Source organism: Podarcis bocagei, assembly GCF_964188305.1.
Source record: "Podarcis bocagei genome assembly, chromosome: 9".
Lineage (NCBI taxonomy): Eukaryota > Metazoa > Chordata > Lepidosauria > Squamata > Lacertidae > Podarcis > Podarcis bocagei.
Window position 1 is genome coordinate 41,010,318 of NC_138134.1, and position 26,274 is coordinate 41,036,591.

The window sequence follows — 26,274 nt, forward strand, 5'->3', positions numbered from 1 at the left end:
TTCTTCTTCTTCTTCTTCCTCTTCTTCTTCTTCTTCTTCTTCCTTTCTCCTCCTCCTCCTCCTCCTCCTCCTGTATTGCAAGGGTGGAGAGCCTCAGGTTTGGGGACCAACTATGACCATCCAAACTTCTCTATCTGGCTCTCAGGACTTTCCCTAGGCAAGCCCCCCTCCTCCCTCCTTGAATAGTTTTGCCTGGCTGGAATGTGTCCTGGTTGCCAAAATTGAGAGATGTGTATGGTTGTGGTTCTATATAAACTTCTGGTTTTTGCATGGCTGGAATGTAGCCTACGTGCAAAGAAACATCCCTCCCTTCCTTATTTTGCCTCTGGTCCCGTTTGCCATTGGCTTGTGGCCTGCGGAAGGTTGCTGGCAAGGGAATGCAACCCTCAATGAGTTTACTTTACCCACTTTAAGAAATGGAATCTTTGAGCAGTAGCCTTAAGTTGCCATTTGCATGAAAGATGAGTACGCTGTCATTCTTCATGCGAAAGAGAATACTAGCGAGTGGCTATGTCATCCCATGGCCCTTCTGCAGCATCTCGCCTAAGGAATGAGCTACAGATTGCTCTCCAAATAGCTCTAACTCAGCTCATAGGAACTATTTATAGTCCTATATTCATTAGACACAGCATGTGCTGCCACAGCTGGCCATGCCATGGAAGCAAGAGGACACAAAATGAAAGGCAACTCAGCGATCTCAGATACATATCAGTCAACCTTTCACACAGCAGTTGTACCATTGTATGTTAAAAGAAGGACTTTTTTGGTTAAACCATGCACATTCATCTCAGTAGTAAAAAAAAGCATTGCTTTTTTAAAAATTACTTTATCTGCGCCTTAGATCAGGAAAGATCAGCAAACCCCTCTTTTTTATAAAAGCGTAGTGACTGTTCACAGTCACCTAAGCACTGCCTAATAAACATAAGGAGATATAGTAGGGTTCCTGCTCTTAGGCTTTTAATATGATTTCCACCACCACCCCTCCTGAACTGTCTGCCATACTTCCTGGATTTGAGTGTGCTTTGCCAAATCTTCCATAAAATAAAAGCTTTTTAAAAATTTATGGTGGCTATTTTAAAATTGTGTAGTTTGAAAGAGGGAGCAGGGTTGAGTTGCAGTAAAGTATTGTTTTTTCCTTGTTTTTTTTTAAAAAAGCACTTTTCTCGGAAATAAAATTAAGTCTAGTTCAGCATACAGCAGAATAAAAACATAGCTTGAACTCCAAGTTTATGTTCTGGTTTGTAGAAATCGATTGAAGTTTTGCCCAGTATTTCAATAGGATATGCATTGTACCCATGTAGGAAGCTGCCTCTTACCATGTCAAGCTGGGGACTTTCATACCATCTGCTATTTTATCCTTTTAGCAGCAGATATGAGGGTTGAATCCTAGCATGGAACCATTCTACCACTGAGTTGTAATACCTCCCTGATCCAATAGTTCCTTGTACAATGCAGGTCTGATCCTATCAAACAGCAAAGTGAGACCGTTGCCTCAGGTGATAGATACCAATCAGCGGCAGCCATGTCTCCCAGCCATTCCTCCTGAGAACTTTGGCCATTCACCTTAGCTGGCCAGCAGAGTCTTGCTGCCCTAAGGTAGCAAGTGGAGGATGCTACCCTGTTGCCAGGGTTGGATTCAACCATCAACCCTAGGTACAGCAAAAACGATGGAGCATCTTATACTTTGCCTCAGGGAACCTAATGTCTTGAGCAAGCCTTGTATGCATGCCAGCTTTGATCTGTTCATGGAATTCCCGGCCCTCCCCTCCCCAAAAGGAGTTCCTTATTAATTTGCCCATTTGCAGATTTGCAGATTCTATGGAGAAGGAGCCATTGCTGTATACAAACAAAGGCCCCCATAGGCTCATTGACCTAGTTTAATTGCTTTTATTGGACCATGTAGTCATATTGACTACATACAAACACCTCATAGGTAAGGCTTATTTTAACAGTGTCTGTGAATTGAGCCTTGTGTGTTAAAAACGTTTCATTCTATGTTCTATCTTGGCTGTCGAGAACTGCGTTGTGCATTTACTGGTGGGCAACAGCATATGACGCAAATAAATATCGCAACACTATCAGTGGAATTTGCACTACTGCGGGTGCCACATAATACCCATTCGGCATTTGTAAGAATGTGGTCATTTAATGCAGCAGCGTCTACACTTTGGAACTAGCTGCCTATTGAGATCAAGCAGGTGCCTTCCCTGTACTGTTTTCGGTGCATGCTAGAAATATTCTCCTTTAGACAAGCCTACCCAGATGCTTAGAAAGTTAATTTTGATTTGTTTCAGTATTCTGACTTTTGTAAGTTTTAAAGTATGGTTGTGAATTTTTCTTGATTTTACTGTTTTATCTTTTGTAAACCTCTTTGAAGTTTTTGGGGTTTTTTTCAATCAAGCAGTGTGTAAATTTTTTGAAATAAATAAAATAATTAAGTGTGACAAAGGAATTTCTTTCTTTCTTCCCATTGAAGGTGAATTTGCCACTCCTCGAGCAATCTTGACAGGTCATGACTATGAGATTACCTGCGCTTCAATTTGTGCTGAACTCGGCCTGGTAATAAGTGGTTCTAAAGGTAAAATTTGTTGCAGCCTTTTCTAAAACTCTACTTGAAAATGTCCCCCCCCCTTGAAAGCTGAAGATTAGTACTCTTTAGGCTATGAAAGTTAAGTTTATTCATTTTTCTTATACAAATCTTTTATCTTCACCAATTTTGAAAAGCTAGGCAAAGCAAATGAACAACTAGCAAGACAGACAAAATGTTACATTTCACCATTTAATTATGAGTCCCACATAGTGCTTTGTAGAGACTAACCATGTCTAATCGTCAGGGGACAGCTTTTTCCTCTCTTTCTGTTGTGTCCTGACCTCTGCCTGGAGTGTACCAGTGCTGCAGCATAAATTATGTCATTTATGTTTTATGTTCCAATAGAAATGGACACTGGGTTTTCCTCACGTATATTCTCACTGGTATTGAGAATATATTTGTATCGGTTATATGTTCCTGTGCTTGTCCACAAATCACCTCCCATGCTAGGTGTAAATCCCTGTGGGAAATCCTTTTCCTTCCATTTTGTTTGCAATGTGTGTGTGAGGGGAAGAGATATTTTCCATCTTCCTAGAACAATACAGTCATACCTTGGGTTGAATGCGCTTCGGGTTGAGCGCGTTCGAGTTGCGCTCTGTGGCAACCCAGAAGTAACGGAGCACATTACTTCCAGGTTTCGCCGCTTGCGCATGCACAGACGCTCAAAATGATGCCATGCGCATGCGCAGAAGTGGCAAAAAGTGACATGTGCATGCGCAGACGTGCCATCACTAGTTACGTTTGCTTCTAGATGTGAACAGGGCTCCGGAACGGATCCCATTCGTATCTAGAGGTACCACTGTATCTACAAGTTGATCCAATTTATTATTATTTTTTACCAAATCCTGCTTGCCGCTTTTACAGTCGGTCTCCTTCTGGTTTTTTTTTAACTCGGCAGCAATGGTGGCAAGCAAGCAAACCCCTCTCTACAAAAACGCAGGCACGGGCCTTTCCTCCCTTAAGCCAGATCCACCCACATCAGTAGCACATGAGTTCCTTGGCTGGGAGTGGGACTTCTTTTCTGAACATGCCCAGTTCCCCAGTTTGCTCAGGCCATCAGGAAGAGGTAGCTGCCATTTTGCATTAGTAAGAGAAACAGTGGAGAAAATACTGACCTTCAGCGTTTTCTCCTGGCTCTTATTAGAAACGGAAGAAGGAGAAGTACCGTATTTTTTGCTCTATAAGACGCACCAGACCATAAGACGCACCTAGTTTTTGGAGGAGGAAAACAAGAAAAAAATTATTCTGAATCCCAGAAGCCAGAACAGCAAGAGGGATCGCTGCGCAGCAAAAGCAGCGATCCCTCTTGCTGTACTGGCTTCTGGGATAGCTGCGCAGCCTGCATTCACTCCATAAGATGCACACACATTTCCCCTTACTTTTTAGGAGGGAAAAAGTACGCCTCACAGAGCAAAAAATACAGTATGTTATATGGGAAGATAACTCTGTTTTTGGAACAGACTGTCGGCTTGGAGCTCCTCCCCAACCCCGAAATGCAAAATTCCTTTCCCAAAGAAACCTTCAGGCTCCAATCCTATACGCACTTAGAAGCATAGCATCTTAGACTTGGAAGGGACCCCTGAGAGTCATCTAGTACAACCCTCTGCAATTCAGGACTCTCAGCTAAAGAATCCATGGCAGATGGCCATCCAACCTCTGTTTAAAAACCTCCAAGGAAGGAGAGTCCACCACCTCTCGTGGGAGTCTGTCCCACTGCTGAACAGCTCTTACTGTCAGAAAGTTTTTCCGAATGTTTAGTTGGGATCTCCTTTCTTGCAACTTGAAGTCTTTGGTTCGAGTCCTACCCGCCAGGGCAGGAGAAAACAAGCAAGCTCCCTCCTCCATGTGACAGCCCTTAAGATATTTGAAGATGGCTATCCTATCGCCTCTCAGTCTCCTCTTTTCCAGGCTAAATATACCCAGCTCCTTCAAGTACTCCTCATAAGGCTTAGTTTCCAGACCCTTGATCATCTTGGTTGCTCTCCTCTGTACACGTTCCAGCTTGTCAACATCATTTTAAAATTGTGGTACCCAGAATTGGACACAGTATTCCAAGTGTGGTCTGACTAAGGCAGAATAGAGTGGTACTATTACTTCTCTTGATCTGGACACTATACGTCTGTTGATGCAGCCTAGAATAGCATTAGCTTTTTTTTGCTGCTGCTGCTGCTGCATCACACTGTTGACTCAAGTTAAGCTTGTGGTCCACCAAGACCCCTAGATCCTTTTCACATGTACTGCTAGTAAGCCAGGTGTCCCGCTATCCTATATTTGTGTATCTGCTTCTTCATGTCGAAGTGTAGAACCTTACATTTGTCCCTATTGAAATTCATTTTGTTAGCCTGCACCCAGTTCTCCAATTTGTTAAGGTCATTTTGAATTCTGATTCTGTCTTCTACAGCATGGTTCTGTTAATACAGTAGGGCTTACTTCTGAGTAAACATGCATAGCAAGGCACCATTTTCCTTCTCTTACTACTAGGGTGTGGAGCAGTGAGTTTTAGGGAAGGGGGCGTGTGGTAGGATTCCTCACTGCCTAGGTTCAAATATTCACTCACCTAACTGGGTAAATTGTGGGGATAGAATGGGGAGGAGGAGAACCTTGAACTCCTTGGAGGAAAGGCGGGAAATAAATGTAATGAATAAATAAGAATAAATAAGTGAATGTAGCCAGTCACACACACTGTCAGCCTGATGACCTCACTGGGTTGCTGTGAGGATAAAATTGGGTAAAAACATGTACATTGCTCTGACTTGAAGGAATGGCAAGATATACGTGTCTTAAATAGTTTTAATGACACTGTCGCATTGTCTAAGCAAACCAGCTTATTTTCCTGTTATGATCACAATTAATCAGAGAAAGCCAGATCTACTTTGCTAGCATCTGTAGAAAGTGTTTACGTTTTTACCTTTTTCCTCCTCTTTCATCAGAAGGACCATGTCTCATACATTCTATGAATGGAGATCTACTGAGGGCGTTAGAAGCACCTGAAAACTGTCTGAAAGCAAAGCTTATCCAGGCATCAAGAGAGGGTCACTGTGTCATATACTATGACAATGGTCACTTCTGCGTATTCAGTGTGAATGGGAAACTGCAAGCGACTATGGAAACTGATGATAATATAAGGGTGAGCATTTTAAACTTCATTCCATGTGCAGCATCGTCATAATTCCATACATTTGAAGTCTTATACTTCAGTGTTTTCTCAGCAAGTGAGAAAAAAAGAAGAATGAAGACACAAAACTTAGTTGTACCTTTTCCTGCTTATCTGTTTGCTTTGTAGAATGAAAGACCTTAAGAAAAACTAATTTAAACAGGAATGGGGAGTGTGTTTAGCCTGGCAGGCCAGACTTTTTTTTCTTCTTCCACAACCTGCAAGCCAACTTTGACAGATGAGTGGGATCATCCACCTGCCACTCATCCGGTGTCATAATATCAGTTGGTTGGCAGGTAGGTTGTGCTGTCCATGTGTCAAAGTGGATCCATGGGAGTGGGGGGAGAAGCTCACCACGCAGGATTAAACTCAGTGCAGGGAGTTCAATCCTTCTTTCCACAGGGTTCAGGTGCGCCAGCAAGTTTGCTGCAGAAAACTCACTGGCACACGGGAACGAAGCAGGATTGAACTTTTGGATCAGCGACATAACAAGCTGATTTTTGTGTAGAGGAGAATCACGCTCTAATTGTTTACAGATATAATTATATGGGGAAAGTGCCTGTAACTTGTTTCACATGTCCACCTGCGTTAAATGTATTATCAATTCATACTTTATACTTGCCATACTATTCATAATTCACAGCCAAGTGTTTGTGGTGGTGTTACCATAGCCCCCTGGTACTTAGTGTTTTTAACTTCCTTTTCCTACAATAACTGTGCTGATAACGTGTTGCTTTCCGTTGTGATTATGTTGTCAGCTAGACCAGTAAATCTGTAAAATATCTCACAATCCCTTGGCTGGCTAAAACAATTTCTGTAGTGTTTGTCATTCCCAAGGTTTCAGGAGTGTCGCTTTATGCAATGGAAATTCTACTCTCTGTAGACCAGCATTACACACAAACCAAGCCATTATTTTCCCGCAGCAGTCCCACTTGGATTTAGTCTTAAACAATCCACAGTCTTTCCCCCAGAGCTTCTGTACTTTATCATGCTGCAAGGAACGCGGCAACAGGATGATTAAAACGAGAGTGTTCAAAATGTCTCTGCCCACAGGCACTGGAGTCCAACAGTTTCACATTCTGATGGTAGTAGAAAAATTGAGTGTGTTCAAGTTGTTCTGATATATATATATATATATACCCGTGAAAATCTACGAAAGCATATATATATATATATATATATATTGTATCTGTGGGCTCAGTTTGCACAGCCAACAAAGTTGAAGCTTTCAGTTGTTCTATTCAGACAGTATAATCTTCTGATTTACTGTCTTGTATACAAGTACAAAAAAAAAATGCTACCAAGAGAACTTTTAGGCAGTCTGGATATACTCAGGGCCTAATCAACACATTCCACCTGTTTTTGCTTTAAATATTGTATTGCTCAGTGGAACTTAGGCTAACAGCATATCACAGCAGATCTGCCTTGCAATGTTTAGATATCTTAATGAGTAACTTAAATCTAAGTCGGCAGGCCGTCCAGAGAACTAAAGTTATTCTATCCTAAACAAGGCCAGTATGCTATTCTGCCCAAAGGAACCAATTTATTTTTCTTTCCTGAGTCTGTTTTGAAAAGTGAAGTATCTAACTGGCTCTTGCTGCTTTATACCAATGTTGTCATGCTGACAGGTCTGCTTTTTCAGAATAGTGGTCTCTCACAAATCTGAGTTTTGAGACTGTTTAAGGGGAGTGCAAGTCAGAAACAAATGAATATGGAAGATTCCTTAAAATGTATGCTTTGGAAGATTATTTGCACATCTGAACTATATACAGTGGTACCTCGGGTTAAGTACTTAATTCGTTCCGGAGGTCCGTTCTTAACCTGAAACTGTTCTTAACCTGAAGCACCACTTTAGCTAATGGGGCCTCCCGCTTCTGCCACGCCGCCGGACCACGATTTCTGTTCTCATCCTGAAGCAATGTTCTTAACCTGACGTACTATTTTTGGGTTAGTGGAGTCTGTAACCTGAAGCGTATGTAACCCGAGGTACCACTGTATTGGAAAAAAGTTGAGTTGTCATTAGGTTACCACTTAGTAGAAACCAAAGGTATTTTCATAGTGAGGCAACATCAGAACTTTAAACCGCTTCTTGAGATAAAGAACATCTTTTATATTCCAAATCCTGAGGGCAATATTGTGAAACTGAAACATTGACAGACTTGCCTCCACTCCCAAACCAACATATATATCAGTCTATCAATGTTTTTTCCCATCTAGGTGACTCAGTAAAATGCCACATCTATTAGTAAAACTATAAATCCCATATTTTATTTAATCAAGAGCACAGAAATTTGCTAGATTCATTGGTTGTAGAAGAGTTCAAGATTAATGGCTTTAATTTGCCTTTTAATATAGCATTTCTCTGATAAAAAGCCTCCAGTATAACATTCAAGTGAACCATAACCATAAGGTTAATGGATTTTCATCAGATGAATTTTATAACTGTAGCAAATAATTATTTGTCATGGTCCTCACTGCAATTTCAAAAATACCCTTAGGAGATTGCCATTTGTGAAATGAGCAAAAAATGGATATTGATTTTGCTTATAATGAATAATCTTTTTAGTAATCGTATTTGGTTTATTAGATAACGTGAGTGCAGCATTTTCTTTTAAACAATTTACTGCCTCAGCTTCATCATCCTTCCTGCTGTCTTCATTGTCATTTGTTAATGTATAATGTACCTGATGTGCTTAGATTCTAAGGGCAAGTACAGTTTCTTTCTTAGGTGAAAAATGTGTAACACGTATTTGGGACTTGTCATAAGAAATAACAACTACCATGATAGGTAATTTAGCCATACTGCAGTTTATACTGAGTTGAACGGTTTTTATTATTCTATTTTTAATGTGTATAGCAATTGTGGGAAAAGGTTTTATTTATGAAAAGCTAATGAAAAAATATTAGAAGCTAAATTTAGAAGTTAACAACTTCTAAAATTAATTAGAGTTAACTTAAAAGTTAAGCATTTTCACTTTCAACTATTTAAAATGTAAGTGAAAAAGAGTTAATGGTTAAAAGATAAGTTGAGCTGAAGGTGGTTCTTCACACAGAGTCTGGGAGGATGGGGCCCTGACGAACTCCAGCTACAAAAGCTGATGCTGCTGAATAAACTATTGGGCTGGGGTATTGTTTTTGTTGCTGCTTTTGATACTATTTATATTTATCTTTAGTAACTTTTAGTTTTTGTTATGATTTATGTGGAAATGGTTCAATTGAGTTGTGTTCTTTTTGATATTTTATGTATTGTTTATAACTACTTTGGGTAGTAATTTTACTACCCAATGCAAACTTTTTGGTTTGTACTTATGTGATTTTCATGTTGGAAGCCACCTTGAACATGGTTTGAACTATGGGAAGGCGACATACAAAATAAGATGATGCATGATGCTCAGTCGGTAGAGCATGAGACTCAGAGTTGTGGGTTTGAGCCCCACGTTGAACAGAAGATTCCTGCATCGCAGGTGGTTGGACTAGATGACCTTCATGGTTCCTTCCGACTGTGATTTTCAACTCATATCCCAAGGAAATAGATTCTTAACAGAGCATGAGGTGCTCCCGTGTATGAGTGTGAGGCATTAGTACTCGACTGGCAGGGCTGACATCTACCAAAAGAGAATGGCATGATGAAGGAGAAACCTATGCCAGCGTACCTCCTGAAATGGTGCAGATAACGCTGCTTCTTTTAGCTCTCTGATTATCCCCATCTGCTTGCAGAGAGATATGAGACTGGCAAGGTTATGTTGCTGGCTGGAATGACTATGCTGTGTAACTTGAGGAGATGGAGTCCTCTGAAAGAGTGCAGCAGTTTCCCATGCAATAACCTTTGCAGTTTGGCCTTGAAACTATGTGTTGACATTGTGCCCACATAATGCACCCGTTATTTAACAAGCAAATATGTTAAAAGATTATCAATAGCAACTTTCAGCCTCCAGTTAACATGCTGAAGGTTTTCCATTCAGCACTCCCAACTATAACCAGGGGACAGTAAAAGTTACTGTGAATTTTATTTTATATGATGTAATATGGCTTATAAGAAAATAAATGCCGCCATTGTCTGCAAGTTTGAGTTAAGTCCTCACTGTCCGAATAAGCAATAATTATAAAAGTATTGACGTGTATATTTTGGAAAGGTTGTGATCATGGTATTATGCGTTTTATCTACTCTCCGTCTGTATATGCATTTGCAAATCCTGCATTTGTAATGAAAACATTCAGCCTTGTTGGATGATAATTAACACATGGAAGAAAGAACTGAATGACTAAAGTTGTTCTTTTAACAGAAGTCTTGCCTTTTCTTTTTCTAGGCAATTCAGCTGAGCCGGGATGGACAGTACCTCCTTACAGGAGGCGACAATGGGGTTGTTATGGTGTGGCAAGTGTGTGACCTTAAGCAACTTTTTGCCTATCCTGGTTGTGATGCTGGAATCCGATCCATGGCTCTTTCCTATGACCAAAGGTGAGTCAGTTCGTTTTGAGTTATTTGGCTATTGATACCACTTTGTACTGGCTTCATTCAGCACAGATCTTTATAGCAGAAAAGGATCCATAATGATAAAAAGTAACACCGAGAAAGCAAAAAGACTTACTAATTTATTTAGTGCATTTGTACCCTGTTTTTCAGCCGAAAAGGCTCCCAGAGCAGCTTGCATACAATCAGAACAGTCTTAGGAAGAAAAGAAAAGCCCAAAACAGCACAACAAATTGGGGGAAAGGGACAGGGAGGGAAGAGAAAAATAGAAATAAAAACCCAGGAACCAATTTCTAAAGAGTTGTTCCTATAATGACCACAGTTCAGGGAATGTAGGTACTTGATGGAAAGCTGATGAAATAAGCCATCTCTCTCTCACTGAGGCAGCCCATTCAGTTCAATTTATTGTATATAGCCAGAGGCCTTACAAAGGGCAAAAAACAAGACATTCCGCTAAAATCACACAACATAAGTCTATAATTTACAACATTTTTTAAAAAATTACAATGCATTAACATAACTGGAATAAAGTTTCATAGCTGCCAGAGAAAATTTGGCTACCAGATTTGTAGGTGTTTTCAGCTAAGAGTTCAAGTAGGAGGATCAATCTGAGAACCAATAGAGAATAGGATATATAAAAAGGGAAGTTTTTAATGTGTGACATTTTAATGTATTTTTAATCTTTGTTGGAAGCTGCCCAGAGTGGCTGGGGAAGCCTGGCCAGATGGGCGGGGTACAAATAATAAATTACAATTACAATATTAAAAAATAATAATTCTCTGGGCACTGTAAATAAAGGGCAAATCAACAAATACGGCATGCTATCCAACCTGACTGCATCCATAAATGCTTTTCTGTTCCATTTGTGCTATTCCAAAGTATCTCCTCTCTAAGCATGCTGAAGTCATCTATTGAAGCTTAAGTTCAGCAAAGGCCCTGCGTAACTCTGGAAAAGTGTCTCAAAATAGTGAGGTCTCGAGTGGTTGCACTTAATTTGAGGGTACCAAATAGAGTAACAGGCAGCGATAATGGATGCTCTGTCTTGGTTGGCATCATGGTTGAAGATTCAGTTTCTAAGATCACGAACTAAAGAATAGATATTTCTCCATTCAAAGATTGTAAGCCGTAATCTTGACACTTTTGTGCCGAACCTCCTGTTCTTAGTTGTTCCAACCAGCAGAGCTTTGTGAGAATATGTTCCTCAAAAGCATTTGGTCTATGAAAGTATCCAGCATAGTTTAGATCAATTCTGGTTGCTATCGAGAGACTCAACTCACCTCTAAGATGAGCCGACAGAGTCCCAGGTGAAAGCTCCAGTATCTGCCTCATAAATTTGCTTTGTAGATCTTCTAGTTCAGATTTGACACGTTCCACTGGGGCAGTCTGATGGAATGCCTTCCTGCAGATGACAGTAGGCCTCTCGGAGCTAGCCTTTTCACAGCTGGAGTGAGCTCTGCTTCCCAGCTCTCCCACTGCTGGAACAACTATCCCCATTAGAAGAAATGAGTGATCCATGCCATTCTGTTGGCTACTGTTGTACAGATAAGAGGTTTAGCTCCATTACAGCTGGGGTGGTGGCCAAGATGGTGCCCTCCAGATGTTCAACTCTAATCCCCATCAGCCCCAGACAGGATGGCCAATGGTGAGGGATGATGGGAGTTGCACAGGTTTCCCAACCCAACCAGTGCCAAGGTAGAGTGTGCTGCTTTGTCTGAAGCCTTTTCTCCCACTCATCCCAGCCGTGTACACTGACAGATACTCAGTGGCAATCTGCGTAAGTTCCAGGCATTCTTTGCCACCATTCAGCTAAGTAGGCATGTGGCTAAATGTGGCTTCTCCCCCCACCCTCAATTTTCTTCTGTCTTTTCTTCATAGGTGTATAATGACAGGCATGGCTTCTGGCAGCATAGTGCTTTTCTACAACGATTTCAACAGGTGGCATCATGAATACCAAACTAGGTACTGATGTTGAAACTTGCCGGATGGCATAGGTAGGCCTACTGCTAAATGGAGACTTGAAGCATAGGAGTCTCGCTTGGGTAGCTTGCCAGAGCCTCCGTTCTTATAAATAATTAATATAACATCTGAATGTAACTTAAAATTTGCTGGGAGACGCTATTTTTTAAAGCTAATTGCTATTTTTGTAGACTTTGCTTGACTTTTTTGTGGGGGAAGGGAAAAGAAGCAGAAAATGGCTGCTGGGGTTCTGTAGCTTAAAAAGAAAATCTATATTTTAGTCATAGTAAGTCTATTTTGATCCATGTATGGGGGGAGAGACCTAATTAAGAAGGCTAAAATTCTTGTACTGGCTATATTATGAAACATGTTTCTCATGTAAATCTTTATAATATTGAGGAATATTTGATTAACAATGGAAGCTGGTTATAATACTGTAAGTTGGTTATGATACTGGTGTTTTAAACTGGGCTAACCCACACCACATTTTGTCTCTTGTACCTTTCCAATGATTATACTATTTTAAGCACTGAATTTCTGGGAATCGAGAATATTTAAATTATGATAAATGTAATTTTGTTTCCATCAATGATCAAGCATGCTTCTAAGTCAGGAGAATTAGTTTTTTGATTTTTTTTAAGTTTGCTGTTTTTGTTGTGCAGTTGAAAAAGAAATCAGCAATAGAGTTGTTATATGAAATGCAAATCTATACGTTTTCCTCCTCCTCTTCCTTTTAATGCATATCCAAAATGTGGCTTGTTCCTCAAAACAGAGGTATCCTCTATTAGCAAACTGCATAACTTTTAAAATCATGTGGAGATCTTAAAGTATACTTCTGCTAGCTGCCTATAAGTACTACTAGGCTGCAAGCAGAAGATAATTCCAGCTCTGCCTACAGAATCTCTGGTGGCAAGAGCTTTAATTTCCATTGTAACATGGCTTGTGAGAGCAGTGTAGCACAAGCCATACCCCAAACACCATATACAAAAATGAGGCATGTTTGCATCAGTCCTTGTCCAATCATGTTGAAAATCACCGAATAGCCCCCGCCTCTTAGGTAATGAATTAAAAATTTATACTAAGGAACAATGTTATTTTGGTGTTGCATAAATTCTACTTTTTCTACAAGATTGCTGTGCAGAATTCTGTGAAAATATTTGTGAAAGGGATTGTATTGTTTTGTAGGTCTGTATTGCATAAATTACTTTGTATGTTGTGCTTTATTAAGATTTGAAACTTACATTCCATATCTATATTGGTATATAATTTTCTCCAGCTGCTAACTTGAAGCAGTTCACATTGATTTTTTTCTAGCATTCAACTACTCTCTTTAAGGTAAAAGATCTGAAAGGGGAAAACTCAGTTTAGAAAAAAAATAATAAAAAGGCATTTGTAATTTATGTGTAATGAATCTTTTCTTTTTTGCTAAGAAAAAAAACTCGGCTAAGTGTGTTCAGTTCTATGAAGAAAGGCTTTTTTTTAAAAAAAATCGCTACTGTAGTACTCACATTAAATTTCGAAAAGCTCCTGGCTGGCTGTAGCAGTGACTTGGAAGCGATTCACACTGGATTGGGGCTTTCTCCCAGGTAAGGATGCATATGGTTGCAACCTCAATCTGAGTGTACAGAAGGAGGCCCAGTCTAATTTCAAAGCCTCTATTCCGATAATGTAAATGGCATGCAAGACAAAAGGAAATCAAGTTTAACACACACATCGGATAGACTTTCTAAAAGAAAAAATTGCCAGTGTTCTTTTCAAGAATGTTTATTGCAGATCTTACAGTTCTAAGGTAAAGGCTAATAGAAAATGATTCAGAATTGTTAAAAAGGAGCAAAAGGGAAGTAAGCAAGAGTAGGGAAGTAAGCAAGAGTCATACAATATTGAAACAAGCATTAAGATAAAAGATCATTAAGATAAAAGATCCATCTACCTTGACTGCACATTTAGCATAACTGCTCCCCAATAGTTCCGGTTTTCCTGAAGTTATACAATGGGCTAATGAAAAAAACACAAAATGGCCAAAGTATTCTGTGTCGTTGGCCAAGTAGATCATTGTTTTAGTTGGCTTGCTTTGAATATATGGCTCCATTTAGGTTATGCGACATGCAGCAGCGTTCTATTCCAGACAATTTGTGGTAGTGTTTAACAATGCCAGGAGGGAATTGGTGCAGAACCAACAACAACGGCTTAAAAATGCTTTGTTGGCTGCAGTCTTCATACCAAAAAATAATGGGAGAAAAATGATTTGCCCTATGATTGTGTTACTTTTGTATTCAATGCCACACAGTTTATGTTTTCTAAACTTTAGTTTCAATATTTTGAAAACAACTCCCCTCACACATTCATTCAGGTTGTCTTTCAGTATTGTACAGATTGCCCACTAGGACCAGTCTTGCCTTTCCAGAATAACTCTGGAACTGAACTTCGTAAGGTCACACAAACAAATTACAGCTTTTCAATTGCTGACCCCTGGCAATTTTACATTTAATAAAGACCAGAGTTTTGTGGGCAAGGCCTTTTAGTGGTTCTTCCTTTGTCGAAGTTTGTATATCAGCATGTGATTACCATGAGAGTAGATCAATTCATTCACATCCCAAAATGTTCGAAATTATATTTAACACTAATTATTTTTTTTTTGTGGGGGGGGGGAAAGTCCAAATATAATGGTCAAAGTACTAAAAGCTAACGTACATACTACCTACCTCTCTTTCAGACAGATGTGAACAAACTACAGTAGTGAGGGCATGTGAATAGTAGTGGATAAATTTGTCTCAAAATCCTGCAGTATCATCATGACATGATGAGACAGAGTGCGTAGAGAGTTGGAGTGGCTCAGAAGCAGCAGGAAATAAAGTTTTGAGCCCGACCACAGGAAGATCACGAGCTGCAGCATTTATCATAGTGGTTTGATCCACAGCAGCTTGGCCAGGGTCCTGACAGCGCTTGTTGCAGAAAAATTGTCTTTCTTTATCTAGAGCTGTGTTCTAAAATACAAATAAATGAAGAAATAATAAAAAAAACACGCACATCACTAAACCGTTACAACTCTCATATTCGACAGCACACAGTAAACCCATCTTTTGATGCATGCATTAGTCTGAAGAAAAGGAGAAGTAACATTGGAAGGCTTTTGTAAATTTGTGGTTAGTGTGGATGGTTTCGGAGACTAGCTTCACACATGCATCACACCCAGCACATTAGGAACAAGCACTGCATGAAAACAACATGCCATTGCAAAGCCAGTGAGATAATTTTAATGAACAACCACCCCCCCCACAAAAAACCCCACTTCTCCTTTGCAAGTCTGGTGAGGAAAAAACATATATGTGTGGCCAGGATGGGAGTAAAAATGCCTGTTAAGCACTCAGACCCTGGATTTAGCTGTACTAACAAGTAACTGGCAGCCCTGATGTTGATTTGCATCAAGGCACTTCTATGTGGATAAACATTAAATTGCAAGGGGACTGGGTATGTAGGTATCTAGGTATGTAACCATTAACAGCATCATTTTCTCATATAGCTCAGGGCACATTGACCAGAATTGGTTAACATGCTGTTAGGACAAGATATAAAAGTAACAGGAGTTTTTAATGCTAGACTTATTTCTACTTCAAAGACTACATATGCATGCTTGCAAAGATGTTGTGTTCTTCTACGTACTATACTTCCCTCCCCCCCCCCTCATGTGAGCAGCTCCAACCATCCACAGGTTAAAACTCACATAGTCTCCACCAAATCCTGAAATCACAGTGGTGCAGAATGAGCAACAGGGATATCAGGAATGGCTACTGACCATGCCAGTGTATGCACAAACAAATTAGGCAGAAGAAGAAGCTGGGGATAATTGAGAATACTTGTTGTACAGAAAACACTGCATCCTATGAATACACCCTAAATCAATAAGGCATTCTGAGTTAAATCCATGCTTAGAGGAGAAACAGAAATCAATGGGGCATTAGTTTTAATGCCACCACTCCACACAATGGAGCTGTGGTTATCATCTAAGGAGGACACCAGAACCTAGCTGTAAAGCTTTTCATGAACTCTTCCACTTCAGGCTTCTGATGCGGGAGTAGTTATTCCCACAACTAGAAGAATTCCTGTACATTCATAACTAGCACATCAGGGTGAAAGCTAAGACAAATCTTTTCCCCATGATATACAAATTTCGTAAGACCATCGAGGTCCCAGATGAAATGGGGCGGGTGGGGGGCGGGCAGAGATATTTCAAACATACAATCTTGTCCCACACATTTGCAGCCTAAAATGGTACCACCTGGGAAAGCTTTCATTCTCACGAGTGTGTTAAACAGCCTCAAAATACAACTTTACTTATTTCTATCTGCTTCATGAGGGTGACCACAGAAATGCACATCCACGAGGCCATGTTGACAGTGGTAGTGATGCAGTTTGGAGATTATGGATCAGTAATCCAACAAACAGCATCCCAGGAGAGCTGTTATCTTCCCTTTCTGCAGACAGTACAAGTTCTACTTTATAAAAAAAATCTGTACCCAAAGACACAGGACACAAAACACCATTCATGGCTGAAATGGTACCTATGGTGCAAACATATAAATGCAATGAAAGCTTGCCATATGCCTCTTCTGCATCACTTAACAGACATCCCCACTTCAGACTGCTATCTGGTTACTTCTCCTTTTCTTTCAAACTAAAAAAAGAACATATTTTTAATGTAGCGAAAAAGCATCGTAATTAGTACATACCATTGCCTTGGACCTACTCAGAGGAAAGCAATGCAGGCATTGGGAGAGGAAGCAAAAGAAGAAAGCAAGGGACAGACACTAGACTTACTTGAAGCAGAACCAATAGTATTGCAACATTTATAAACGTAAAGAGCCCTATTCTGAAATTAAAAGGTAGTACTAGAACTAGTTAAGTAAATGGTTTTAATGCAATGATAGTCCCTACTCAGAATGTGCCCACTGAAATTAATGGACCTGAGGTAGTCATTAGTCATGTCTATCAGTTTAAATGGGTCTACCCCGAGTCAGACTGACATTGGATACAACCCATTATATCTTAAGATTCCAAGGGGGAAACAGCATATTGTATTTTTTAAAGGTGCCATTTCATTCTTCTACCACATGAGGGCCATGTCTGCTTTAACTCAAAATCTCAGTGAAAGAACTGTTTTTGTGATGCAAAGCTGAAAATAAATTGGAATTAAGACAATTCTGTATACAGCAGAACACAGGAAATGAATGCTTGCTGAATAGATGTGGAGATGATTTTACCACATTCCCTAAACATATATTTTCTTAGGGCTCAATAACAAATAAAAATAGATACTAAAAGTAAAAAGCGAGGACGACTTTGATATGGCATCTCTCCTCATCTCTGTTTGTCCCCTGTATGCTGTGATTTCTTATATAAATATACAGAAATGGCTCATTCACAGTATACAATGGGACCAAGTTGCTAGAATACTGGCAATAGGTTCTGGGGGGATCTTTGCACGTAACTGGGAAACCCAAAAGAAAATGTGTGTCAGAATCAAAAACATACACCCTTCTAGTTGTGTTCACCTCTGCAGTTGTGTGATAAAAAATAATTTATGTATGCCTTCACCACCACTACCACCTCTCATGGGAAGATGAGCAAACTGCCCTTGAGCTAAGTGTACATGTGCTTCACCACACAGGAGATGCCAAATTCCTCTTACAAATCTTGCCACAGAAGCATGAACAGAATAAATGCACTTTCCCTGTAGTAATGTACAAGCCAACCTGTGATTACAGGTTGGCTATTTAGTTCAGAAGAGGAGCCAAACAGGTAGGCTTTGAGCATCTACGGAAATTATGGCATATGTTCTACACCTCAATACTAAAATCATCCTGGCTTTTCCCTTCCCATTTAATTAATGCAGCAAGTGACTATAGTCAGCACTACACATCTCTATTTTCTTCTCACTACCCTATACATATTTACTCAGTTGTATTGCAGCAGTTTAATCAGCAGGGAAGGAGAGAAGGCAACGAAAACCCATAAGTAGTGTTTGCAGTGTGTTTCACTGGCTAGAAACAAAACCATCAGGCCAGAGGATTAGAAAACTCCACACCAATAAGAAGCCAGAAACTGCATTATACTGGAGGCAAGCTTAAAGGCGTGCAAACTTGCGAGCAGCTAAGAGTTAGAATTTAAAATCACTCTGTTAAATAATATATTTTATACCAGGTTTCTGCTTCAGGTTTATCCATAAGTCTCAAAAATACAAAGTATGAAGTTCTGGGGCCCCTCAGACTGTCAAGTCAAACTGTCAAATGAAATGCAAGCAACAGCATCAGTCTAAAGTATTTCCCCCCTTCTACTGCTGTATTTCATTCTAAAATAAAATGCTACTTTTTAAACTGTCATTCATAAGCTGATACAGATAGCTACGAATGTACAATGACAGACAGTGCAATCTTATACTTCTTGCTTACCCATGATGACAGGGTTTTACCTAGAGGTAAGTGAGTCCGGGGCCATAGGCTAAGGCACCACCATAATTCTTTCCAGAAATCTTAGGATTTCCCCCAAACCTGAAATGACTTTGGTTTCCTACTGCATAACAATGTCTATTGGTGCTGCATATCTGTGTAGCAGTGCAAACAAAAGCCGCTAACATAAGGTAGCATCTTTAAGAACATCATTGCCAAAATGCTGTATTTTATGAAATAAAAATCCTTTAGAGCACAGGTGGAATAGCTGAAAGCTATCTGATAAGAGATGACTTAAATAGGTCTGAACTGTTTGCTTAAAGTGAAATTACACAATTATAAAACAAAAAATATTAAACACAAAAAACGTCAGCAGCTCCTTTTAAAGTGTTGTTCTTAAAAATGCATCCACAGCACGGGGGGAAACAGACACAACCAAAAATATTCACTGCTCTTTTTCAATGGAAGGATTTCATAATGGCATTTCTGAGGGCGGGTGGCATGGGGGAGCTGGCAGGTGACTGATAGTAGATTAGTAAAATAATAAAAATGATGCATTTGCTTACCATGATGACAGAAACCCCTGCGGTTGGGTTATTCTGTTTTGGTAGTGTGTTGTTAAAGTGCTGCTTTAATTTACCTGTTACTTCAGCTTGCATATTATTTTCCTGGGAGGCATCATCCTTTGTAAAGAAAAAAAGAGAACTGCACTTTAGCATGCAGAAAAGCATTGCAACCCACCTCTCTCTCTCTCTCTCTCTCTCTCTCTCTCTCTCTCTCTCTCTCTCTCTCCCTCTCTCTCTCTTTCTTTCTTTCTTTCTTTCTTTCTTTCTTTCTTTCGGGATGACAAATTAGCCTAGACATGAAATAGCCTGGACACAAACTTTTCCACAGTATGAGCCTTCTACCACATAAAACCAAGATGGAAAAATCTCTGGGTGTGATATATAACTGTAACTAAACAGTTCTAAATCCCAGTGGCTGCTAAGGGACACAGATAAGCACTTTTTAGTCCTATGGTGTTAATCCAATGCAAAGCTTATCTTTAGTTGCCTTCTGCCTTGTGATTGTATCGAAATTGATGGACTTTTGGAGAGCATCATGAATTCATGCTATGATAACATGCAGGCTATGAAAACACTCTCTACAGTATATGCTACTGCCGCCCCTGGGCTCCTTTGAGAGGACAGGCAGGATATAAATAAAATAAAATAACTACAAAATGAAAGGTAAAAAACTGTGAAAACACAGTGGAACGAAGAGTTTTCAAATGAAGCACAATAAATTTATTTCCCAGATACCCATGCCTCTTCTCAGCGGTTCACTAAAATGTCAACACACAATAGGCATGTTCAGGGACTCAGTGAAATCTGAACATATGGAGGACAGCAGAGGCATGCAGGCAAGCCCTGCCCTTACCATCATGACATGCAATGCCCTCCCCTCATCAGAAAAAAACAGCCTTTCCCATGTTGTAAAATGAAGGTTTACAGAGGTTTCTACTCTACTTCAGGCAATCAAAAGTAGTCGTCCCTGCAGTGCTTCTCCATGTAGCCAGGCTTGCTGCCATCCACATTTGACACATAAGGTGTGTTCGGGTATTTGCCTGAACATGTGAATGCTCAAAGTAGTTTTGAAACCTGTACAGCAGTGGTAGAAAAGCTGTGGCCTTCTGTATATTATTGGTTTCTAACTCCCATCAGTCCCAGTCAGCATGGCCAACGGTCATGGCTTGTGAGAGCTGTAGCTAAACAACCTCTGGAAAACCACAGATTCCTCATGCCACTGCAATCATCCTAGAGAGCTCAACAAAATCAGGCATCAGCTCCCAGGCTCCAGTGCCCTTTCACTATTTGTGTACTGCTAAACATTCTGTCCATTCTGGTTATGCATTCTGCAGACCAGAAATTGAGCCTCTTTCCCTTCCTCTCACCCAACATGTCAGAGGCACTGTCAGGACTGACTCTGCTGATCAAGTAGCCAGCAACAAAAATGTCTCCTTCTACCAGAAAACTGACACGGAAGTACAATTCTGTCATAATCACAACACTGATAGCAGGCCCGTGCAGAGCTTGTCTGAGGCCCGGGGCAGGAGTCTTCTTAAAATAAATACTCAAACAAAAAAGCAGCTGATTCCTGATGGGGCCCCTGGTCAGTTTAGCACTCTGAGGCCTGGGGCAAGTGTACCCAAGCTGCCCTCACCCTCTGCACAGGCCTGACTGAGAGAAACTTCAGTTGTTTTGAAAACAAGGGCCGCCAAGTACCCGTGTGTCTTCTGAAGCCTTCAAATACAGACCATGCAACTAGATGGAAGATTTTTGGGGGCATTAAAAAACAACAACAGCAGCACATGTCAGACTATGCAAGCGGCTTTGGAGTTAACAGCGTAAAGGTAGAACTTAGCTGGCAGATGTGCCAAACTGCATTTCAGAAGATTAGGACTTAACACAGGGTGGGCTTCTTTAGAACTAATTTTCCATAAACATGCAACATAAGAAAGTATTTACTCACTGACACCCAGGGGTGGTTTAGAATCTGAGCGGCTGTATATCGCGCTTCCACATTTACTTGTAGCATCAGACTAATTAACTCCTGGAAAGGGGGGGGGGGAGACATGAGGAAAAGAATGAGCACAATTTATAGTCGTATTAAAAATGGAAGACTGCTTTTGTCACAATTTTTGCTTTCGATCTTCATGCCCACTAGACTTTGAGTTTACGTTCTCTTGGTAGGTAGTCTCTAATGAAGTAAGTAAGTATGTGTCCCAATTAAGATTTTTCTTCGGCAGCTTTATTTCTGGCTGTGCAGAAGCAATAAAGTGCACAGATGCTGGGGGAAGGATGCTAAGCAGACCGCAAAAGGAAGCCTCAAGTGCATCCTCACCTTCCGTTCAAAAGCATATTGACGGCTGTGGTTACACTCTAAAATGGGGAAGCACTCATCCCACAAAGCTGTAGCAAGAGGGTTGTGTCAGAAGGTAGCCATATTTATGAGATAAGAGAACTGCACCGGGAATTCCCTCCTGGGAGGCAAAGCCCATGATATTCACAGCAACGCGTTCCATCTAAAAATCACACTGACATTGACTGCACACACTGGAGGTGGAATTGCTTTTGCCCAGAAACAAATATTGCTGTTTCACTACTGCAGAATTCATTATTCTTACAATATAGGCCCATGCCCAAAGGAAGGGGTCCTGATCCCCTACAGCAAATGAAAAGCATCTATTTCTTATTTAGAAAATAGGAGCCTAGTACCTGTGTTCCATTTTACTTTGCAAAAGTGGAAACAAAAATGGGAACATTTCAACTGTGTCATAAATCAAAACAGGCATGAAACGTGAACTTACTTACATTCTCCTCAATGTCAGATGATTACAGTCAATTGTTGCCCACATCTAGGCATAAATATTCTACTGACCTATTCTACTGACCTTTGATATGGATAAGTTCGTACTCTGATTTAGCAGAGCATCTGTCAGCATATTACCTAAAACCTATTAATTTGTCCAATAATTTTCAAGTATGAAACTCCACCACTCATTTGACTTTCAGAAAAGAATGTGAACTTGAGTGTTTTCCTTAATCACTTCACTGAACTGGTCCCACTGGCGTGGCTGATGTTTTAATATCCAAATGAAAGAATAGGTGTCAAGCTAGCTGCCCTATTGGGAGCCCCTATTGGAACTATTTGTCTTGGTCTGTTCTCCCAGCAATGGCTCTTGTGTCTTTCGTACTCTGCAACCCGTTTGGGTAGCAAAGACCAAACCAAAAACCACAACATAGCTTCAACTTTAATATCATTAATACAGCCCAATACCTTAGCAGAGTCAGTGATATTATCCCAGTATGGAGAGGGAAATTCTAGCTTTCCAACCAAGATCTGATCAAAGAGATCTTCTTGCACATTGTTCTCACTGTGGATCAAAACCAAGAAGAAAAAGCATGTCAATTTAAAAATCATTTATGAGCGGAAGAATCCGCGACCAGGGGAAAGAGACGGCGGATGAAGATTGGAAGAAATTTAAAACTTATCTTAAGAAATATTATAAAATTAATGAATGCTAAAATGTTGAGGTTTTAGAAAAAAGGGGATTACAGCTGCTAAAGATTAAGAAAAAAAAAAGAATAAATAAGGGACAAATTTGATAAAAATAAGTGTTAGGATTTGCTGAAATAATTTTGGAAATTGGGATGTAGAAAGGGGAGGTTTGGGGGAGTCGAAGAAGTGAGGTTTATGAAAAAAAAAGGATATGAAATTATACATGTTTGTTTGTTTCTTTATTTGTTTGTATTGTCTATAAAAAAGTTATGTTTATTTATTTTTATTGATTAGTTCAGAATTTGCAAACTGCTCTCTGTTCAGAGAATACCCAAGAAGAAATATAATACACTGTTCAGATAGAGATCATTAAACAAACAATTAGTCAGATCTGCATCACTCTGCCCTAATTTTCATTCTTATACAACTGTGGGCTCAATTTATTTAAGCCATACAAGTAAAGAAAACAGGTTTCTGGCTGCTTCTTGTCAGTGAAAGACTTCAGAACACCTCAGTGGCTCTAATGTGGCACAATTCTCCCTACACATCAAATAGTCTGTTACTATGGGCAATTACAGAAGAACAAAGAAGAGATGCTAGCCTGTTCTAGCTGCTCCCATCCTGAGCAGTAAAGGAACGTATCATTTCCTCACACTTGGATTCAAATTATATGTTGTGCAGGATTTTATAAAGTAGTATTTATATTTATTTATTAAAGTATTTATATACTGCCGTATCATAAAATAGCAGGGCAGTGTACAACAGTATGTATAAAATGAAACATATAGCACCATTCTGTGATTAAAAAGAGCACAAACAGTCATCTGAATTCAATTGTGCAGAAACTGAAGCCTGCCCTCACAGCTCAAGGCAGGAACAGCTAGAAGAGGTTTGCAGTTGTGGGGATACAACTCTGAAATGTTTGGGTGGTATTCAACTACCGTAAGTTTGTTTGGAGGAGACTTATTAAAATGAATGGACCTAAGTTAGTCATTAATTTCAATAGCTCTACTCTGTATATAACTTGGTTGAATACCACCCTTTACTTCTAACATTTCAGTTTCCTTTGCATTGGTATACTGATTTATGGAAGCTGCTTTGCTCACCGGAACTGATTACCGGTACCTCTTCCTATTGCCATGTCCCATGGCAGAGGTGGCCAACTTGTGGCCCTCTGGATGTTGCTGAACTCCCATCAGTCAGAGCCAGCATAGCCAATGAACAGTGATGATAGGAACTGTCAACAACATCTGGAGGGCCACAAGTTGCCCATTCCTGCCCTACAGGATGTGAGCAAACATTTCACTATGCTGTGTGGGCTGTGGGTGCCTTTCATGAGGCTAAGGACCATTTCTGCAAAAGGAGCTTAGAGATGAGCCCAGATGTAAGAAGGAAATGTTCAAGAAACGTAAGAAGGGGGAAATCAATAAGGAAGATTATACATGAGTTCTGGGCACCACAGTTTAAGAAGGATATTGACAAACTGGAACAGGTGCAGAGGAGGGTGACTAAAGAAGATTAAGGGTCTGGAAGCCAAGCCTTATGAGGAACAATTGATGAAATTGGGTATGTTTAACCTGGTAAACAGGCAACTTAGAGGAGATATGATATCCATCTTCAAATATCTAAAGGGCTGTCACATGGCGGATAGATCAAGCTTGTTTTCTCCTGCTCCAAAGACAAGGACCAAAAGATTCCAGAAAGAAGATTCCGACTAAACATCAAGTAGAATTTTCTGACGGTAAGAGCTGTTTGACAGTGGAACACTGGAACAGCCTCCCATGGGAGGTGGTGGAATCTCCTTCCTTGGAGGTTTTACAGCAAAGGTTGGATGGCCATCAGTCATGGATGCTTTAGCTGAGATTCTTCATTGTAGGGAGAAGTACTGGTGATCCTCAGAGTCCTTTCCAACTCTACAGTTCTATGATTCTAATATGAATATTTTTTTACACTCCTGGAAGCCCCTATATTTGATGAATATATGAAGTGGCTCAAGAAGTCCAGCTACCTTGACCACCAAAAGGTTTGTAATAAATGAAAATTGTGAATCTAAAGACATCAGATACATGACTGTTCTAACACCATATGCTGATTATAGTTATAAGATGTCCAAGTCCAAGTTCTAACACTAGAGGGCAAGCTCTTCATGCTTAATACAACAGACGGGTTCTGAAGAAAGAGACTCAAGGACAAGGTGACAAAGATGCTGGGAGCCTTGCCTGCCTACCTTTGACAAACAATATAGCCTATTCATTTCTTCCTATAATGAATATTGCTCTTCTTTCTGAATATTCTGATGGCAGATAAACTGAATGCATTACACTTAACAGAAGAAGGAAGGAAGGAAGGAAGGAAGGAAGGGAGGGAGGAAGGGAGGGAGGGAGGAAGGAAGGAAGGGAGGGAGATATATGGTCTGTGAAATATGAGAGAAGAAACAGTATTTATAATACTTATAATTTAAAGATGGAAAGTGATGTAGCGTAGGGAGAAACAGATCATCCATTTTAAATGTCACTTCATACTACTTACCTACGAAATGGTGGAAACCCACATAACAGTATGAATGTGATGACACCTGCAGCCCAAATGTCGACCTTTAAGCCATATCTGTAAAAAAGAGGAGGGGGTGGTAATGACATTTTTAAGATACTTCCTCCATATGCACTACAAGATTCTGCACAGGAGGTTTTCAGGTTTATACAAATTTACTGGTTCGTGCCATTTTAATTTCTAATTTTAGCAGCACACTAACAGCAAATTTTCAAGCAAAGCTTGACAAAGCTTGCCATTGACCTAGAAGTAAGTAAAGATCAGGCTGAGATTAATTTGTTCATATTCTGCTACCAGATATTATTATATTATATATCTCATGGTATTCCATATATCATCCAATGTGAAAAGAATATTTGGCTTTGTTCAGATGTAATGTCAAATGATGGTTTGGTGTTCACAAACTCCTTTCTTCCTATCCCTCCTCCTCTCACATCTTCAGCTTGATTAGTAACTTGTGCGGTTTTGCCAAACCAAAGTTTTCCATTTGAGCTGAAGCCTATGGCTTCCATTTAATCAGAAGACTATGGCCTCTGCAAGCCTCGGGAAAAACCCAATAGTCTGGTAAAACACCTGAATCAAACCTACATAAGCACATACCTGTTTATACAGGGCCTTAGGATAAATGGGTTCGTATCAAACATTAGTTGTACTTGGAGTAGACCTACCGAAATCAGCAGAAATTGCTAATTAAGGTCTATAAATTTCAATGTGTCTACTCCAAGTAAAGCTTAGTTGGATACAACCCACTGATTTCAAATATATTTCCTGTTCAAACAACTATACACAACCACTCTATAACTATTCTTAAAACATATTAAAAGGTGTGCATACACTTTCTTACACCAAGCACAATAATAAGAAACCCCATTTTAATAATGCATGTTCACCCTGTCTCTGCAATGATTTCAGGAGCTACGTATGTTGGCGTGCCACAAACTGTATAGAGGGGTCCTTCAACCACAGTGGCCAGTCCAAAGTCTCCTAGTTTCAGTGATTTTGTCCCATCTGGATACTCACAAACCTGGGGTGGAGGGGTGAAGGGAGGAGAAAAAAGAGAAGAAATAAT

At 40.0% G+C, this 26,274-nt stretch overlaps 2 protein-coding genes across 9 annotated transcripts in view; one reads left to right on the forward strand and one right to left on the reverse strand.

The window, feature by feature from the left end:
• The window catches only part of LRBA (LPS responsive beige-like anchor protein), a 364,869-nt gene extending 350,062 nt beyond the window's left edge, over window positions 1–14,807 (forward strand). For all 4 annotated transcript variants that reach the window (XM_081208302.1, XM_081208305.1, XM_081208304.1 and 1 more), the window contains exons 54-57: window positions 2,477–2,578; window positions 5,521–5,717; window positions 10,052–10,203; window positions 12,091–14,807. In XM_081208302.1, coding sequence (XP_081064428.1) covers window positions 2,477–2,578; window positions 5,521–5,717; window positions 10,052–10,203; window positions 12,091–12,181 — 542 coding nt within the window. In that variant the 3' untranslated portion in view covers window positions 12,182–14,807. The remainder of the gene's footprint in view (window positions 1–2,476; window positions 2,579–5,520; window positions 5,718–10,051; window positions 10,204–12,090) is intronic.
• Window positions 14,808–14,940: 133 nt separating this feature from the next.
• Window positions 14,941–26,274, reverse strand: part of DCLK2 (doublecortin like kinase 2) — a 79,199-nt gene continuing 67,865 nt past the window's right edge. For 2 of the 5 annotated variants that reach the window (XM_081208368.1, XM_081208367.1), the window contains 6 exons: window positions 26,096–26,229; window positions 25,185–25,262; window positions 22,434–22,530; window positions 21,126–21,206; window positions 19,181–19,297; window positions 14,941–15,155 (listed from right to left, as the gene is read on the reverse strand). In XM_081208368.1, the coding sequence (XP_081064494.1) occupies window positions 14,943–15,155; window positions 19,181–19,297; window positions 21,126–21,206; window positions 22,434–22,530; window positions 25,185–25,262; window positions 26,096–26,229 (720 nt within the window). In that variant the 3' untranslated portion in view covers window positions 14,941–14,942. The other 3 variants (XM_081208370.1, XR_014011654.1, XM_081208369.1) reach the window with 3 other exon arrangements.